Here is a 17852-nt window from a genome sequence, read left to right as displayed (position 1 = left end):
ATCTTCCCAACGACTCTGTAATTATGTGTACTTATGGGCAGGAGAAGCATATCTCTGAGCACATTTGGATCATTTGATATATTTTCCATGTAATGCAATATTAAGTAAAAGTGAGGATAAAATTGACACGCTAACAAAATCCAAGTTGAATTAGTTAGATGCTGAGGTTCTAGATAGACCAGAAACCTGCAGAATGTATTTTTAGGATGCAGAATTATAATGGTGTTAGAAATACAAAGTGGCATCAGTAATAAATGTATTGAGGCTACAGAAAAAATTCTCCCCACCTTGTTTCTATGGATACTTTTTATATGTTAACACAAGAAATAAAAAAACAAAACGAAACAAAACCCCCATGGGACACATCTCAAATATTGGGAATTTAGGATACACTGAAAACTTGTTTTTATCACCAGGGATCAGCAATGAAAAGAAACCAGCAAGTGATTCTACCCATCTTTCTCTCCTGGTTGCCTGCAACAGCCATGCTCTTCCTGTTTTACCGAGAATGCAGTGGGATGAGGCTCTCTGAGCATTAAGGCCCCTATTCTGTGCACGCTGGGGGGAGGCCCCCAAATCATGAAGAGGGCTATCAGCCAAGCCACCTGCTGGGAAGGAAAAGATGAGGGTGAGCTGACCCTGGCAAACGTGGGGAGAGTCGAGGCCTAGGGGCAACGAGGGGCGAGACTCACCCAAGAGAAGGCCGGTCTGGGGTGGGACTGCAAGGGCCACAGGGGCAGTGGGTGGGAGGGCGTGGTACCCAGAGCTCCCACTGTCCACCCGATAGCTCTAGAAAGTGACAGCTAACTTTCTGCTGTCAGCTGGAGAACTAATGGAAGGCGCCCCCCACACCTCCCTGAACAAAAATGGTCCCTGAACGTGTGCTTAAGCACCCATCATGGAAGAGGAAAGCACTCCTAGGGGCCTGGGTTACAGCCTCCTCTCCTGGGAGGCTCAGTAAGTCTGCAGCCGACTCACTGACAGAAGCTAGACTGTGTGTGTAGCTCTTTGAGCCCCTCTATCGCCTGCGAAAGGGCGCAAAGAGCTGGATTCGGGGTAAGATTTGGCCTGGAAGGCAAGGGCTAGACCCCCAACAGAAATAATGTGAGAGCCACAAATGCAAGCCACATACGTAATTTTAAGTATTCTAGTAGCTGCATTAAGGTGACAAGAAACAGGTGAAATTAATATTTTAAGTACAATATGTGCGAGACGTTATCATTTCAACATGTTATCAACATGGGACTTAGATATTTTTAATAAGCTAATTTACATTCTTTTTCATACTAAGTCTCTGAAATCTAGCACGTGGTTCACACTTGGAGCACATCGCCATTTGTTGAGCCACATTTCCATCTGGGACGTGCAGGTCCAGGGCACAAGCTGGGCATGCCTGGGGCAGAGCTGGGGGTCCTCTGCAACACAACATTCTGAGCAGCCTGGGTCAGGGGCCTCATGCTCAGGAGGGGAAAGCTGGAGGGCCAGAAGTGAAAACAAGCATTCCTGACTATATTAAACCAGGAACAGCCTCTGCTCATGAACCAATATTCCAAATTCACATTATCAGGGTCTTGAAGTCATTCATCTTATCCAGTATCTCGTAAACTTCAGAGTGAATTAGAAGCACCTGGAAGGCTTATTAAAACAGACTGCCCAGGACCACCCCCCAAATTTCTGATTCTGTAGTCTGGTTTTGTAATTCTAACAAATTCCTGGGGCCCCTGCTGCTCCAGGGAGCCACACTTGGAGAACCACTGATCTAGTCTAACCTCTGGCCAATGAGTGACCTCCCTAGACAGCTTTTCCCACTGAAAGCTCACTCTACTGCTATTTGATTACCTCCCGTGGTGGTGAACTCACTACCTGATAAGGCTACAAACTTTGGTCAATTCTAATAATTCTTTCCTATGTTGAGCCTAATCGGATCCCTTAAAACTTTCCACTGCTTTTGCCTTCAGGACCCAGTCCCTCCTTCCCTACTTGAAGCCTTCACAAAACTAAAGACCTGTTCCTTCCCCTTTCTTATTCCCTGACACTCTATGTCCTTGTATCTTGTTTTAGGCACTTCTGACAGGTTTTGTCTTAAGCATTATTATTACAGTAAAGTTCTATTTTTCCCTAATCTTTACAACAATTTCAAGATTAAATAGTTTACTATAAAACAAAATACAGTCATTCCTTGTTATTCTAGGGTGGTTCTAGGACCACCCTCCTAGTTGTCCTCTGCTCTCATGGATATCAAAATCCACGCACACTCAAGTCCCTTGTATAAAATGGCATAGTAGTATGAACCCTAAAAAGCTTATCTCAAAGCAAAGTTTCATTACTGCAAATTTGGCCAACTCAGCCCCTATTTCTGCCTCTTCTATCCCCAAATAAGTTACAAGCGTGAAACTGCTTTTAAAGCAGTGACTTCCAAATGCCTGTCCCCATACTAATGTCAGGCTGTGACGACGCTTACGTAGGTTTTCACTGATAGAAACAAGGTTTCAACTAAGGCAAACTGATTCATGTTAAATAGCTATTCTTCATTCAGAGATTATGTCCTTCCTATTTCTCAGGGCTGAAACAACCTTCCTGTCATGAGGGTGAGGTGGTGGTCAATGAAATTCCAAAGACAGGAACCCCTGTTGTCTAGCTCTGGAAAGCCCTGTGCAAAATCCAGGTCAGATTCGTCTCAGTCTGCTCTCAACCAGCTTTTGTCCTGGAACGCTGATTAGTCAGAAAGCAGACCACTTCCTCTGAGCCTGGCTATGACCTTCTCCTGCTATAGCCCCATTGACCAAGGGAATATTTTCGGGAGCTGCTCATTGGGTGGGCTGTGCTTCCTGACTTCACAAGAGAACGACTTCCTCTTACTGGACACGAGACACGTGCATCTCCCTGAGGCTTCTCCGTGGCCTGTGTGTCACCCCCCACCCCCCACCATGAGAACAGAGACCAGATGATACAGTACGATGGACACCACCAGCTGCAACCCCACACTCACTCCAGGGCTCCAAGCCTGCCACTGGCTGCTGGCTTTTGAGAGTGCTGTGCTCCCCGTATTCTAATGGCCAAGGCTTGGAGAAGTGAGAATGGGGGCCGTACTGCAACTGGGCTGGGGACGGACACTATGGGGGTGGCAGTGGGGAGATCCCCTCTCCTTGGACCAGGCCAGCTTAGGAGGAGCTGGTTTAAAGCTGGGATCCTGGAAGCCTCCTTCCCCTGTGTGAGTCCAACTCCTGGACCGTGCTTGCAGATGTCTGAAATTCGAGCTTCAGCCATGCGTTTGGATTTCGACCTGGACCTCGTGAAAAGGCAAAGCCTCAGGGGAACTAAGTTCTCACACTGGTATAAAGGGGTTGTGACAGGCTCTGAACCAGGGTGCGGGGGATGCCAGGAAGGCAAAGGGTGTTCAAAGAAGTATGTGCATGCATGGAGGCGGGGGAGGCCTTCCAGAGGGCGGGGCAGATGGTCTCTGACCTAAGAAAGTGGGAAATTCAAGAAAGAAAATTATCTTTTAGAAATGAGGTTGGCAAATTTTTTCTGTAAAGGGCCAGAGAGTACATATTTTAGGCTTTGCTGGCCACATGGTCTCTGTTGTATGGGCTCAACCCTGCTGTTGTAGAATGAAAGCAGCCTCAGGCGCTACGTAAAAAAGAATGTGGCTGTAAGCCAATAAAACTTTATTTACAAAAACAGACCACATTTGGCCTGTAGGTTGTAGCTTGTTGCCCTTTGTCCTAGATGACACCTAAAAAAATCCTAGCCAGCCTCCTTCAGTCCTGCGTTCTGTGCTTCTGCAGCACCTGTCTCACACCTCCCAACACTGTGCTCTAGAAATGTGTCCTGTTTATTTGTCTGTGGCCCCATAGCTTCTGGGGCAGAGACTTCGTGTCCCTGGCGCCAGCACAGAACAGGTGTTTAATGCATATCTGGGGAGAAAATGTGTGAGTGCTGCAGGGGGTGACAGTGTTTACAGCAGACTAACCTCGCAGGGCATTTCCAGCCTTTTGGCAAAAAGCTACAGGGTTCACAGAGGAAAAAAGATCTTTGCTGATGAAAAGCACCACCAGCAGACAGCAGCCTGGCTTCCAATTTCATTCCTTGTTAAAATGCAAACCCATGGGTGGATTTTGACTTCAGGGCTAAACCCCAAAGCCGCGCCACTACAACCACCTGCAGACGGGCTGCTCCCACCCTCTAGGGAGCGCTTCCCATCACAGACCCATCACCATTCACTTCAGCCTCCTTTAATGAGAAGGAAAAACAGTGTGTCTGGCCAGAGATATAAAAATTCTTTGTTATTGGAAAATCTAAGTGTCTCTCTAGGCCAGTGCAGCACGATTAGGTGACGTCAATGGCTCAGGATATCTGACCCCTGCATTTCCAGCCTTCTCAGAACAGCAGCTAATTTACGGCAATAAAGACATTTCTATTTAGAGCCCCAGAAAAGAGGAGGTGGCCCCTCTTCTTCTGCATCCCTGAGTCCTGTGCTAAGGACTTGCCCACTCTCCCTGTGAAGCAGGAAGAGTGTACAGGTGGCAGGAGGCCAGGACCGAGACATTCAAGTCCACTCCAGCTCACCAACAGCTTGAGGGCCTACTACGCACCAGGCAGCATGGGCACACAAAGACAAGCACAGCCCAGGGACCCTGCTGGAGAGGAGAGGGCAGTGAGGCACACAAGTAGCCATCACGATGGTGGGCGTGATACACAGCAAAGAAGGTACTTTGGAGGCTCGAGGAGGGAGATGGAACTTGATGTTTCTTGGGCTGGACCATGGAGGGTTGCTAGAATTTGGGCACATGGAGCTGCAGGGAAATGGTGACAGGAGACGGGGTCCATTCACTAAACAGCAAAGCGGGGCAGGAGGAGGAGGAAGGCTAGGCTGGTGGGGGAGGCTCTGCTTGGTTTTGGACGTGGACTATACTCGACTCATTTCTGGATGGGCGTGAACAAGCCCAAGTGGGCCTGGGTCCTGCATTGTGGCTTCACAGCTCATAGCAGTTGGTTTGCACTGCTTGGGTTCACTAGTTTGTCTCTAAAAAGCCATCAGAATGTCATGTGATTCTCCCGCTACCCATGTCACCTCTCACATGGACTTTATTCTTCCTCCTGTGATGTCTAAACTTTGCTGTTGGGAGAATTTTTTTCCTGTGAAAGTCAGTTCCCCTCCTTTCCCAGAGGTCTCCAAGGACTTGCCTCTCTGCATGAGTTTATGTTATTAAGTGAAAATTTCCTGATTCCAGACGAAACACTCAGTGCTGAAGGAGGCGTTTTATGTTGAACTAAATCTTACAAAAAAGTACATGATTCCTTTTCCTATTCTAGAATATTTTTCCAATATTCTTAAGAAAGAAGAACAAAGCTGGAGGTATCACACTCCCCAATTTCAAACTATGTTACAAATCTATAGTAATCAAGACAGTATGGTATTGGCATAAAAACAGACACATATTTATCTGCATAGATAGTTCAATGTATCTAATGATGTAGATCAATAGAGAGTCCAGACATAAACTCACATATATATGGTCAATTAATTTATGACAAAGGAGCCAAGAATATGTAAGGTGGAAAGAATAGTTTCTTCAGTAAATGGTGTTGGATTAAATAGCTACATGGAGGGTTTCCCTGGAGGTGCAGTGGTTGGGAGTCCACCTACCAATGCAGAGGACACAGGTTCCATCCTTGGTCCGGGAAGAACCCACATGCCGCAGAGCAACTAAGCCCATGTGCCACAACTACTGATCCTGCACTCTAGAGCCTGCAAGTCACAACTACTGAGCCCACGGGCCACAACTACTGAAGCCTGCACGCCTAGAGCCCGTACTCCGCAACAAGAGAAGCCACCGCAATGAGAAGCCCGCGCACCACAACAAAGAGTAGCCCCCACTCGCCGCAACTACTGCAACTAGAGAAAGCCCGTGTGCAGCAACGAAGACCTGATGCAGCCAAAAATAAATAAATTAAAAAAAAATAGCCACATGGAAAAGAATGATACTGGATCACTATCTTACACTATACACAAAAATCTACTCAAAATGGATTAAAGTCTTGAACTTAAAATCTGAAATCATGAAATTCCTAGAAGAAACCATAGGGGATAAGCTCCTTGATGTTGGTCTTGCAGTGATTTTCTGACACCAGAAGCAAAGGCAAAGAAACCAAATATAAACAACTGGGACTACATAAAACTAAAATGCTTTGCATAGCAAAGAAAACCACCAACAAAATGAAAGGATATCCTACCAAATAGGAGAAAATATTTGCCTATCATATGTCTGATAAGGGAGTTAGCATCTAAAAAAATATAAAGAACTCATACAACTCAACAGCAAAAAAAACAAACAATAAAAAAATGGGTGGAGGATCTAAATAGATAGTTTTCTAAAGAAGACAAACAGATGGCCAACAGGTATACAAATAGGTGTTCAACATCACTAGTTTTCAGGGAAATACAAATCAAAACCACAGTGAGATATAAACTCACACCTGTTAACATGGCTATTATCAAAAAGTAAAAAAATAACAAGTGTTGTCAAGGATGTAGACAAAAGGGAACCCTTGTGCACTGTTGGTGGGAATGTAAACTGGTGCAGCCACTATGGGAAACAGCATGGAAGTTCTTCAAAAAGTTAAAAATGGAACTACCATATGATCCAGAAATTCCACTTTTGGGTATTTATCGAAAGGAAATAAAATCACTCACTCTAAAATATATATGCAACCCCATACTCACTGCAGCATTATTTACAATAGCCAAGACATGGAAACAACCATGGATGGTTGAATGGATAAAGAAAATGTGGTATATACACATACAATGAAATATTATTTAGCCATAAGAAAGAAGGAAATCTTGCCATTTGCAACAACATGGATGGCCCTTGAGGACATTACGGTAAGTGAAATAAATCAGATAGAGAAAGGCAAATACCATATGTTATCACTAATATGTGGAATGTAAAAAAACCCTCAAACTCATAACACAGACAACAGATCGGTGGTTGCCAGAGGTGGGGGTGGGGGGGTTAGGTAAAAGGGATGCAGGAGACTTCCCTGGTGGCGCAGTGGTTAAGAATCCGCTTGCCAACGCAGGGGACACGGGTTCGAGCCCTGGTCCGGGAAGATCCCACATGCCGTGGAGCAACTAAGCCCGTGCGCCACAACTGCTAAGCCTGCGCTCTAGAGCCTGCGAGCCACAACTACTGAAGCCCGCATGCCTAGAGCCCATGCTCTGCAACAAGAGAAGCCACCACAATGAGAAACCCACGCACCGCAACAAAGAGTAGCCCCCGCTCGCCACGACTAGAGAAAGCCCGCGCACAGCAACAAAGACCCAAGGCAGCCAAAAATAAATAAATAAATTAATTAATTAATTTTAAAAACGGGATGCAGGAGGTCAAAAAGTACAAACTTCCAGTTATAATGAATAAGTCCTGAGGATGTACTGTACAGCATGGACTATAGTCAATAATGCTATGCTGCATATTTGAAATTTGCTAAGAGTAGATATTAAAAGTTCTCAAAAAAAATTTGTAACTACATATGGTGATGGATGTTAACTAGACTTACCGTGGTGATCATTTCACAGTCTATACAAATACTGAGTCATTTTTTTTTAAAAAAGCAGATGGACATGGATACCTTCGATGGGTTGAGGCACCAGCTGGAAGCTCACTGCACTGAGTCTCCTCCCCTCTGGAGCTGCCTTCTCACTGGGAGGAGCCCAGGCATCTTGGGTCTGCCATGCCCCAGCTTACTTCCTTGCCTGGCCAGGCTTCCTCCTGATCCCACACCACTTCCCAAGCCTCTGACATGTTACACTAAAATGGATTATGCCCTGAAGCCCTTCATGTCCCTGAGAGACACTGTCCCTTCTTTTAAAATCTTCATCTAAGTCAAAGGCCATGTTTGATATTCAAAAATAGATCACTGGAGGTACACACACACACACACACACACACACACACACACACACACAATGGAATACTACTCAGCCATAAGAAAGAATGACATTTTGCCATTTGCAACAACATGGATGGACTTGGAGGGTATCATGCTCAGTGAAATAAGTCAGACAGAGAAAGACTCTATGATATCACTTATATGTGGAATCTAAAAAATAAAACAAATGAATGAACAAAAAAGAAACAGATTCAGATATAGAGAACTAGTGGTTACCAGAGGGGAGAGGGAAAGGGGGAGAGGAAAAATTGGGTAGGGAATTAAGAGGTGTAAACTACTATGTCTAAAATGAATAAGCTACACAGATATATAGTATAACACAGGGAATATAGACAATATTTTATAATAACTATAAATGGACTATAACCTTTAAAAATTGCGAATAACTATGTTGCACTTCTGAAACATATAATATAGCACATCAATAATACCTAAATAAAATAAATAGATTTGTATTAAAAATAGATCATTGGTAATTATGTTTGTTGAATACTTTTTAATCAACAAACTTTACAGCATGAAGTGACAATACACACAATCCAGTACTAAAGTATAAACCAAAAAGAAAAAATATCACAGATCCTTTTTGACCCACCTCCTAGAGAAATGGAAATAAAAATAAACAAATGGGACCTAATGAAACTTAAAAGCTTTTGCACAGCAAAGGAAACCATAAACAAGATGAAAAGACAACCCTCAGAATGGGAGAAAACATTTGCAAACGAATCAACGGACAAAGGATTAATCTCCAAAATATATAAGCAGCTCATGCAGCTCAATATCAAAAAGACAAACAACCCAATCCAAAAATGGGCAGAAGACCTAAACAGACATTTCTCCAAAGAAGATATACAGATTGCCAACAAACACATGAAAGGATGCTCAACATCACTAATCATTAGAGAAATGCAAATCAAAACTACAATGAGGTATCACCTCACACTGGTCAGAATGGCCATCATCAAAAAATCTACAAACAATAAATGCTGGAGAAGGTGTGGAGAAAAGGGAACCCTCTTGCACTATTGGTGGGAATGTAAATTGATACAGCCACTATGGAGAACAGTATGGAGGTTCCTTAAAAAACTAAAAATAGAACTACCATGTGACCCAGCAATCCCACTACTGGGCATATATCCCGAGAAAACCATAATTCAAAGAGTCATGTATCACAATGTTAACTGAGGCACTATTTACAATAGCCAGGACATGGAAGCAACCTAAGTGTCCATCGACAGATGAATGGATAAAGGAGATGTGGCACATATATACAATGAAATATTATTCAGCCTTAAAAAGAAACGAAATTGAGTTATTTGTAGTGAGGTGGTTGGACCTAGAGTCTGTCATACAGAGTGAAGTAAGTCAGAAAGAGAAAAACAAATACTGTATGCTAACACACATATATGGAATCAGAAAAAAAAAAGGTTCTGATGAACCTAGGTGCAGGATTGGAATAAAGACACAGACGTAGATAATGGACTTGAGGACGTGGGGAGGGGGAAGGGGAATCTGGGATGAAGTGAGAGAGTAGCATTGACATATATACACTACCAAATGTAAAATAGATAGCTAGTGGGAAGCTGCTGCAGAGCACAGGGAGATTAGCTTTGTGACCACCTAGAGGGGTGGGATAGGGAGGGTGGGAGGGAGACGCAAGAGAGAGGGGATATGGAGATATATGTATACATTTAGCTGATTCACTTTGTTATACAGCAGAAACTAACAACATTGTAAAGCAATTATACTCCAATAAGGATGTGAAAAAAAAAAAGAAAAATATCAATACCGTTGTTCTCTGTGATAAAACTACCTAAAAAAGTTCTTAAATACAGCAACTTACTAAAATTCTGTTACTTCAGAAAACACTCAAATATATTGTTCTACATGATATAATGGTTTAAAAAAATCATAGTACTAATTATAAATGATTTTTGTTTTTGACATGAATTTATAGGGGTGAAATGCTCAAATGCACATATAATTTTCACTTAAGAAATTAAGGTAGCAAATTAGAACATTTTTTATTTGGAGGAAAAATTTTATGCTCTCATAAAATATATTGGTCCTGAGCTGCACAGTCACAAGCTAAATCATAACTGACATGCGTTACTAATAAAGTGTATAGGCTCGCTGGGGAATTTTTTCTTTTACTATTTGTCTAAGGGCCTAATTTTGCCATAAAGCTTCTTAATTGGCAACTACAGTAAGATACGGAGAAAGACAAGTAGAGAACCGTGGTGAGAATGTAACGAACGCATGGTCAAGCCGACAGAGTAAATGAAGCAAACTCAATACCATACCTGCTTATTTTTGTCAGTGGTACAACACAGTTTCTTGAGGGAGACAAAATGCCTAATTTTCCTAATAACATAAATAATCAGTTATTAGTGAGTCAGATATGAGATGATTCAACAAATTAGCAAATGAAAACGTCAACAGAATCTTCTTCAAGTAAAACTCCAGGGTCCATTCTAGGGCAGATTTTAAATTCTGACAAAACACAGTCTATAAAAGATGCATTTTTTTTCACACACAGCCCACACATGCCTTCAGAAACTGGGCTTCCCTTTTAATCACAGCTGGCTCAGAAACACTTTCCTAATGGGTACTTCATTTTCTAACCAACTCCTGAGGCCTGGCTCCTAGATAGCATCAGTGACAGGATGAAATGCTACTCCAGACTTTAAGTTAAAATGGGATTTAATTCTGCTGACACTAATACTTTTACAGCTTATATAGAAGGCAAAGACTCATTTGGACAATGACCAAAGTTCATGGTTGTTGTTTTTACATTTAATATTCCACATTCTTTCACAGCCCGGTCATCATAAATGATGGCATTTTTCAGGCACAGAAAAACCCTCTTGTTTTAAGATCATGGACAGAATCCCCAAACAGCCTGTGGTGTTGCTCATTACCACAAGGACACCAGGGAAAGACAACAGGTGCCTTAGTCCTGCACAACGATCAGCTCAAGGTAGATTTTCTACTGAGTGAAGCTGGAATTACAGAGGACTATGTTAGATTTTATAGTAATGAGTCTCTTCTCTCTGTGTCTCTGCTTCTGTCTCTCTGTCTCTGTCTGTCTTCCTCTTTGGTTCAGTTTTCTCTGGAGGACTCTGAAGAGTCCTGGTTATTCTGTAGTGAGCATCACTAAATAGGAAGAGGTAAAATTTTCCTACTTTTAGTTAAGAATTTCCTTTGACAGCTCACTGGGGGAAAATATTGGGGGAAAAAATAACACTGTCTCTGGGCTCTAGAACTTCTTGCTCTTATCTGTCACATCAGAAAAATCAGAAAAACTCATTCTGACAGAAATAACCAAACAATAACTCGGTCTCCTCCACCTTGTTACCTAATAATTCTGGTCACACACACACACAGTGAATCTTAGCTTGAGAAGACGGTCTAAGGATGATGGTTGGAAACGATAATGTGATGGCCATCGTGGCCTCAGAGCTCTGACCGCTGGTGGAAACGGCCACACGGAAGCCTGTGCGCTCAGGAGGGTTTTGGGGGCCTTTCTCTGTGCGCTCGAAACCCCTGGTCAGGGCTACCAGCGTCCCCACCATGCGGAGTGAAGCAAAGTAGCAGGAAACATGAGACAGTGGATTCTGAACGGAGGGGGGAACAATTTTGAAACTAACAAATAAGTAAAATTGGAGCGGAAACAACCTACAGACACTTTGCTGACTACAGAACGTTTTCTAACCACACAATAAGAGTCACAGACAGGGCTCTCTTTGCTGGTTATTCGCACCATAACTGCTCCTTTTCTATTTCCAAAACATCACCCAACAGCGTGTGTCCCTTGTGAACCTGTACCATGACGCTGGCTGGTTGACCTTCAGGCTTGTTTACGAAGGCTCCTCAGTGATGTACTGTTAGGGGGTCCTGTCTGGCTCCATAAACCTTCTCACAAAATGTAACTGGGAGAAGGAAATGGAATTGAGCATTTTCCTTATCTCTCTGCAAATGAACAGGCTCCTCTGGTAACCTGAGATTCACATGGAATCAGATGTCTCAGCTTCTGGTCAGACACCTTTTTCTCCTAACCATGACCCCCAGGGTTCTGTCTTCCCTGTGGAACAAGCCCCGAGGACTGGAGAGAATCATCACAGAGCCGGTGCCTCAAGGAGAGAAGCTCGGCTCCCAGGTGGGGCTGAGGCAGCGAGCCCTGCTGTTCTGTGGTCTTTGTGATGACAGGGAAAAGCCTAGAAACTGAGCTCCTTGCGGCGTGGGGACAGTGGACCCCCAGACCATCAGGCGGAAGTGGACAGTCGGAGCAATGCTTCATAGAGCCCACAAGCAGAAGTAGAGCCTGTGTTGTTTTGGGGCTGCTGCCGGCCACACGGAGGTGTCCTCGGCAGGTACTACGTACAGACCCAATCCTACTATTTGTGGGTCTAACACACTTGCATTTCCATATACAAACCCAACACCCACAGAGGCCCCTCAAAACAAGAGTTTAAGAGTTGGCGCTCACCCTCCTTGGCCAATCACTGGAGTGATCTTCACATGCTGTTGGATGCTGTCGCCGGATTTCCGTCTGGCATAGTAAACCCCCTGCCACTCCTACATAAAGAGAGCTCTTAAAATCCTTCTGTCCAGGCATTCGGTGGCTCCTACAGAGGGTCTCATCAAGTTCAGCCATGAAGTTCCCACATGCTTTTGTTACATTCCACAAAATACCGCTCCAGAGTTGCACCCACCACGACGGTGACTACGTAAGGCTCATGGTCACAGTGCACGGAGCCCACCAGAGCAATAAGCCCACCACCAGGGGCTGCCCCTCCTGGTTCTGGGACACTTGAGCAGTGGATGCCATTCCTGCTCTCAGCTCTGTGGGTGTAGGGGCACCAGGTCAAGGGGTTCTTCTGAGGTCTTTCTCGAGATCTTTACAACAACCTGTGAGCTTGATATTATCACCCTTCATTTGCAGATAGGTAAACAGAGGCTCAGAGATGCTGACTAATGTGCCCACGTGAGAAAGTGAAAAATGTGGTTATAAATTTATCTCTTAACTTTCCTTGAAGCCCATCATCCTTCTACTATCCTATCGGGCCTCCAGCCAAGCCTTCTCTGGGCTTAATCTGGCTCCTGGCAGTTTCCATGGATGGGGAGTGTGAAGCGGAGCGTGAAGACTTGCTGTGGCCCGACCCTGAGGAACCGGCTAGGATAAAGAGCCCGGTGACCTCAAGGCGGGGGGCCTGTGGCACCTCCACTATTTCTGGGAGGAAGTGGTTGAATTAGACCTGAGACTCTTTGCAGCCTTTTTCTGCCCGCACACTCACAAAGGATGGCTAACTGGTATGCATGTTGGGGTCACTAGATGTGTGGCAGTACTCTCCAGGCAGAATTCTTGGAGGACTTAACAATGTCCTGTTTCCTTTTCAGTCTCACTGCCCCAATGTTCTTTTCTTTTACTAATTTTGGCCATGATATATAAGCCAAACATTTTATTTCTATAAAATGGTCCCCCATTAAATAAATACAATGCTTATCTAACTACTTCACATCAGAGAAAGCATCTGAATGATTAAAAGAAAGGCAGTTCCAGCTATGAGAGCAATGCTCCTCTGGAAAGGAAGGCTTGTGGAGAGATGCCCACTGCACCTGCACTACTGCCTTCATCTGCTGGGATGCAGTGGAGGTCGCTGGACAAACTGAACTGTGATGGGTAAAGAGAGCAGAAAAAGGAAAACTGACCGAAAACTGGGCCTGTAAGACACGTAAATACTGATATTAAATGCTCTTGGTCCCCAAAACACTGGATAAACTAAAAAATATAGAACAGCTCTCCTCAGAGATAGGTATGAAATTCCAGCCATGACAGGTGAGATTCATTCATGTGAAGGAAGAAACTTCCTTACACAAGATCACCAGATTCTATACCATCAGGATAAGCACGAGGTTCGCTTGCTATCCAAAATTAACTCAAAAGTTAACTCATCTTGCAAACATAAAGGATTTTTCACTTAATTGCAACGTTATTAAAGAAGCCAACGTTAAAGACATGACATAAAAACTCACAGAAGAAAAAATGCATTGGGGAAGGGTTTGTGGACTGCTTCGGTTTCACCCACCTTGCCCTTCTCTCTCTCTCTCTATTTTTTTACCTTGCCCTTCTTGATGCAGGTGTTGATGGTGTCAAGAAGGTCCGCCCGGTTCTTGTCACTTTTGGGCAGCTCGGCGAGTTCTTTCCCCAGGAGCTCACCTTTGTGGTAGCCCATCATCCTTTCGAAGGCTGGGTTGACATACTGTGAACGGGAAGCGGTTAAAGGTCAGGGCAGGGTGCTGTGTGCCTCGCAGGAACGCTTGTTGGGACACAGAGGAAACGTGCCCTGGGCGAGCACTCTCCGATGGGGGTGCTGACCCGAACCCCAAGCCCCAAATGCCCCCGGAATAGGTGCTTCCCTCCTGAGCAGCAATGCATTAATTCAACTGCCATCCCAGCACCCCGGGCCCTCTGGGAAATCGGAAGACATTCTTCAGCAGAAAAAGAGCAAGAAGCTTTTATCTGCTAGTGCCAGCCTCCAGTGGGCCTTAATCATCACGTACCACCCATGAAATAAGAAAAAACTCAGAAAAAAAGAATAAAAATTAACTAGAACTCCATTCAACAGATTGTGGCTTCTATTAGTCACCTCTCTACAAAGAAGCAATTCGATCTCTCGCATCTAGATATTATTAATAGATAATTGCCACTGTCTATTAACCAATGCTCTAGCTTGGGGCCGCTTCTAGTCTAACTGAAGAATTAATTAAGTTAAAAGCCTTGGGCAGCGGCTTCCCTGGTGGTGCAGTGGTTGAGAGTCCGCCTGCCGATGCAGGGGGCACGGGTTCGTGCCCCAGTCCAGGAAGATCCCACATGCCACGGAGCGGCTGGGCCTGTGAGCCATGGCCGCTGAGCCTGCGCGTCTGGAGCCTGTGCTCCGCAACGGGAGAGGCCACAACAGTGAGAGGCCCGCGTACCGCAAAAACCTCCCTGCCCCGGCCCCCCAGCTTGGTACATGCTGGGACCAGCAGACTCAGAGGTTTCTTTCCAAAATTCTGCCCAGGGCCCTGGAATTTAGAGCTATCACCTTGGCTGGTTCCTGGCTGCTATCCCCACCCTCCAATTTCTTCTCAAAGAACAGAGTCACCAGATGAGCAGCTGAGTGGAGGGGACAAGTGACGAAGAATATGGGGAAAACGTGAGCGCACTGTATCTAGGTCACAGATTTCTTTGGGCATAATTGATATCCATCTGCTGTTTCAGAAACGGTCTTGCAAACTGTAATCACGCTTGCCCTCCACGGGGATGACAGCAGTGAGGAACCGAGTGATGCAGGGACATCTGGGGAGCTACTCTCTGGCGAACACAGCTGCTGCTAGTACAATTACCCCTGAGAAGTGGACGAGTCGGGAAGTTGCTCTGGGGCCCTTGGCACCAGGCCTTATGGAGGTCGCTGAAGAGGAGGAGGCGGTGACACTGTCTTCACTGATCTCCTACCACTTCACGTGGTGGTCACTGTCCTCCCTGGGCTGGGCAGCAGGACCCCTGCTCACGAGTTCAGCCCCACAGCCCCCTGGCCCAGCCCTGCACGCAGCTGAGCAGTGCGTGCTTGTCTCCCACGTGTGGGCATCCTCCCAGTTGCTCTCTGCTTAGAAAGCCCTTCCCCATCTGCTGGTCACGTCAACTCCAATTTTTCCCTCCCCTCCTCCAGCAAGCTGTCCTTGAGCCCCTGCCCAGTCTGAGTTTGTGCCACTCCTACAACTCCCACTCTCTCCGGTGCAGGCTTCTGGTGACTTATTACGCTGAATCTATATTTTTCTCTCTCTCTCTCCCCCACGAGACACGAAAATCCTCAAGGGCAAAGGCTACTTTGGATTTATCTTTGGATACTCAGAACTGTTTAGTAAATATCTGAGGAATGGATAATTTGAGAATGTATTATTTTCCTTATTTGTTGGCTAAATTCTCATACATTTTCACATGTGTTTATTCTGCTTTTGCTACTAGGTTGCAAATATGGGTAGAAATCATAGCTCTACTTTCATGCCCGGTGACCTCACAATGCAGCAGATACTCTAGGACATGGATTATGGAGCCAAGGCACCCAAGTTCAAATCCTGGCTCTGCCCATTACTAGCTACATGACTTGTGGGCAGGTTGCTTACCTTCCCTGGTCCTCAATTTCCTCATGTGTAAAATGACTACGACAGTAGTACCTGGTTCATAGAATTGTTTTAACAAATAAATGAGTATGTATAAAATGTTTAGTACTGGGACTTCCCTGGTGGCACAGTGGTTAAGAATCCACCTGCCGGGAGACCATCAAGATGGCAGAAGAGTAAGACGTGGAGATCACCTTCCTCCCCACAGATACATCAGATATATCTACATGTGGAACAACTCCTACAGAACATCTACTGAATGCTGGCAGAAGACTTTAGACCTCCCAAAAGGCAAGAAACTCCCCACGTACCTGGGTAGGGCAAAAGAAAAAAGAAAAAACAGAGACAAAAGAATAGGGACGGGACCTGCACCAGTGGGAGGAAGCTGTGAAGGAAAGGTTTCCACACACTAGGAAGCCCCTTCACTGGTGGAGACAGGGAGTGGCGGGCGGGGGGGAAGCTTTGGAGCCACAGAGGGGAGCACAGCAACAGGGGTGCAGAGGGCAAAGCTGAGAGATTCCCACACAGAGGATCGGTGCCGACCAGCACTCACCAGCCCAAGAGGCTTGTCTGCTCAGCCACTGGGGAGGGCGGAGGCGGGGAGCTGAGGCTTTTAAGTTTCATTAGATCCCATTTGTTTATTTTTATTTCCATTACTCTAGGAGGTGGATCAAAAAAGATCTTGCTGTGATTCATGTCAAAGAGTGTTCTGCCTATGTTTTCCTCTAAGAGTTTTATAGTGTCCAGTCTTACATTTAGGTCTTGAATCCATTTTGAGTTTATTTTTGTGTATGGTGTTAGGGAGTGTTCTAATTGCATTCTTTTACATGTAGCTGTCCAGTTTTCCCAGCACCACTTATGGAAGAGACTATGTTTTATCCATTGTATACCCTTGCCTCCTTTCTCATACATTAGTTGACCATAGGTGCGTGGGTTTATCTCTGGGCTTTCTATCTTGTTCCATTGATCTGTGTTTCTGTTTTTGTGCCAGTACCATACTGTCTTGATTACTCTGTAGTAATAGTCTGAAGTCAGGGAATCTGATTCTTCCAGCTCCGTTTTTTTCCCTCAAGACTGCTTTGGCTATTCGGGGTCTTCTGTGTCTCCATACAAATTTTAAGGCTTTTTGTTCTAGTTCCATAAAAAATGCCATTGGTAATTTGACGGGGATTGCATTGAATCTGTAGATTGCTTTGGGTACTGTAGTCATTTTCACAATATTGATTCTTCCAATCCAAGAACGTGGCATATCTCTCCATCTCGTGGTATCATCTTTAATTTCTTTCATCAGTGTCTTATATTTTTCTGCATACAGGACTTTTGTCTCCCTAGGTAGGTTTATTCCTAGGTATTTTATTCCTTTTGTTGCAATGGTAAATAGGAGTGTTTCCTTAATTTCTCTTTCAGATTTTTCATCATTAGTGTATAGGATTGCAAGAGATTTCTGTGCATTAATTTTGTATCCTGCAACTTTACCAAATTCACTGAGTAGCTCTAGTAGTTTTCTCGTGGCATTTTTAGGATTCTCTATGTAGAGCATCATGTCATCTGAAAACAGTGACAGTTTTACTTCTTCTTTTCCGATTTGTATTCCTTTTATTTTTTTTTCTTCTCTGACTGCCATGGCTAGGACTTCCAAAACTATGTTGAATAATAGTGGTGAGAGTGGACATCCTTGTCTTGTTCCTGATCTTAGGGGAAATGCTTTCAGTCTTTCACCATTGAGAATGATG

General features: G+C 44.6%; 1 protein-coding gene across 8 annotated transcripts in view; it reads right to left on the bottom strand.

Moving 5' to 3' along the window:
* PDE8B (phosphodiesterase 8B) overlaps positions 1 to 17852 on the bottom strand; it is a 378976-nt gene that overhangs the window by 83306 nt on the left and 277818 nt on the right. For all 8 annotated transcript variants that reach the window (XM_030846195.3, XM_060295913.1, XM_060295912.1 and 5 more), the window contains 3 exons: positions 14079 to 14219; positions 12446 to 12534; positions 10260 to 10320 (listed from right to left, as the gene is read on the bottom strand). In XM_030846195.3, coding sequence (XP_030702055.1) covers positions 10260 to 10320; positions 12446 to 12534; positions 14079 to 14219 — 291 coding nt within the window. The remainder of the gene's footprint in view (positions 1 to 10259; positions 10321 to 12445; positions 12535 to 14078; positions 14220 to 17852) is intronic.

Source organism: Globicephala melas, chromosome 3 (assembly GCF_963455315.2).
Source record: "Globicephala melas chromosome 3, mGloMel1.2, whole genome shotgun sequence".
Taxonomy (NCBI): domain Eukaryota; kingdom Metazoa; phylum Chordata; class Mammalia; order Artiodactyla; family Delphinidae; genus Globicephala; species Globicephala melas.
The sequence above is the reverse complement of the archived record's forward strand: the minus strand, read 5'-3'. Positions and strand labels throughout refer to the sequence as shown.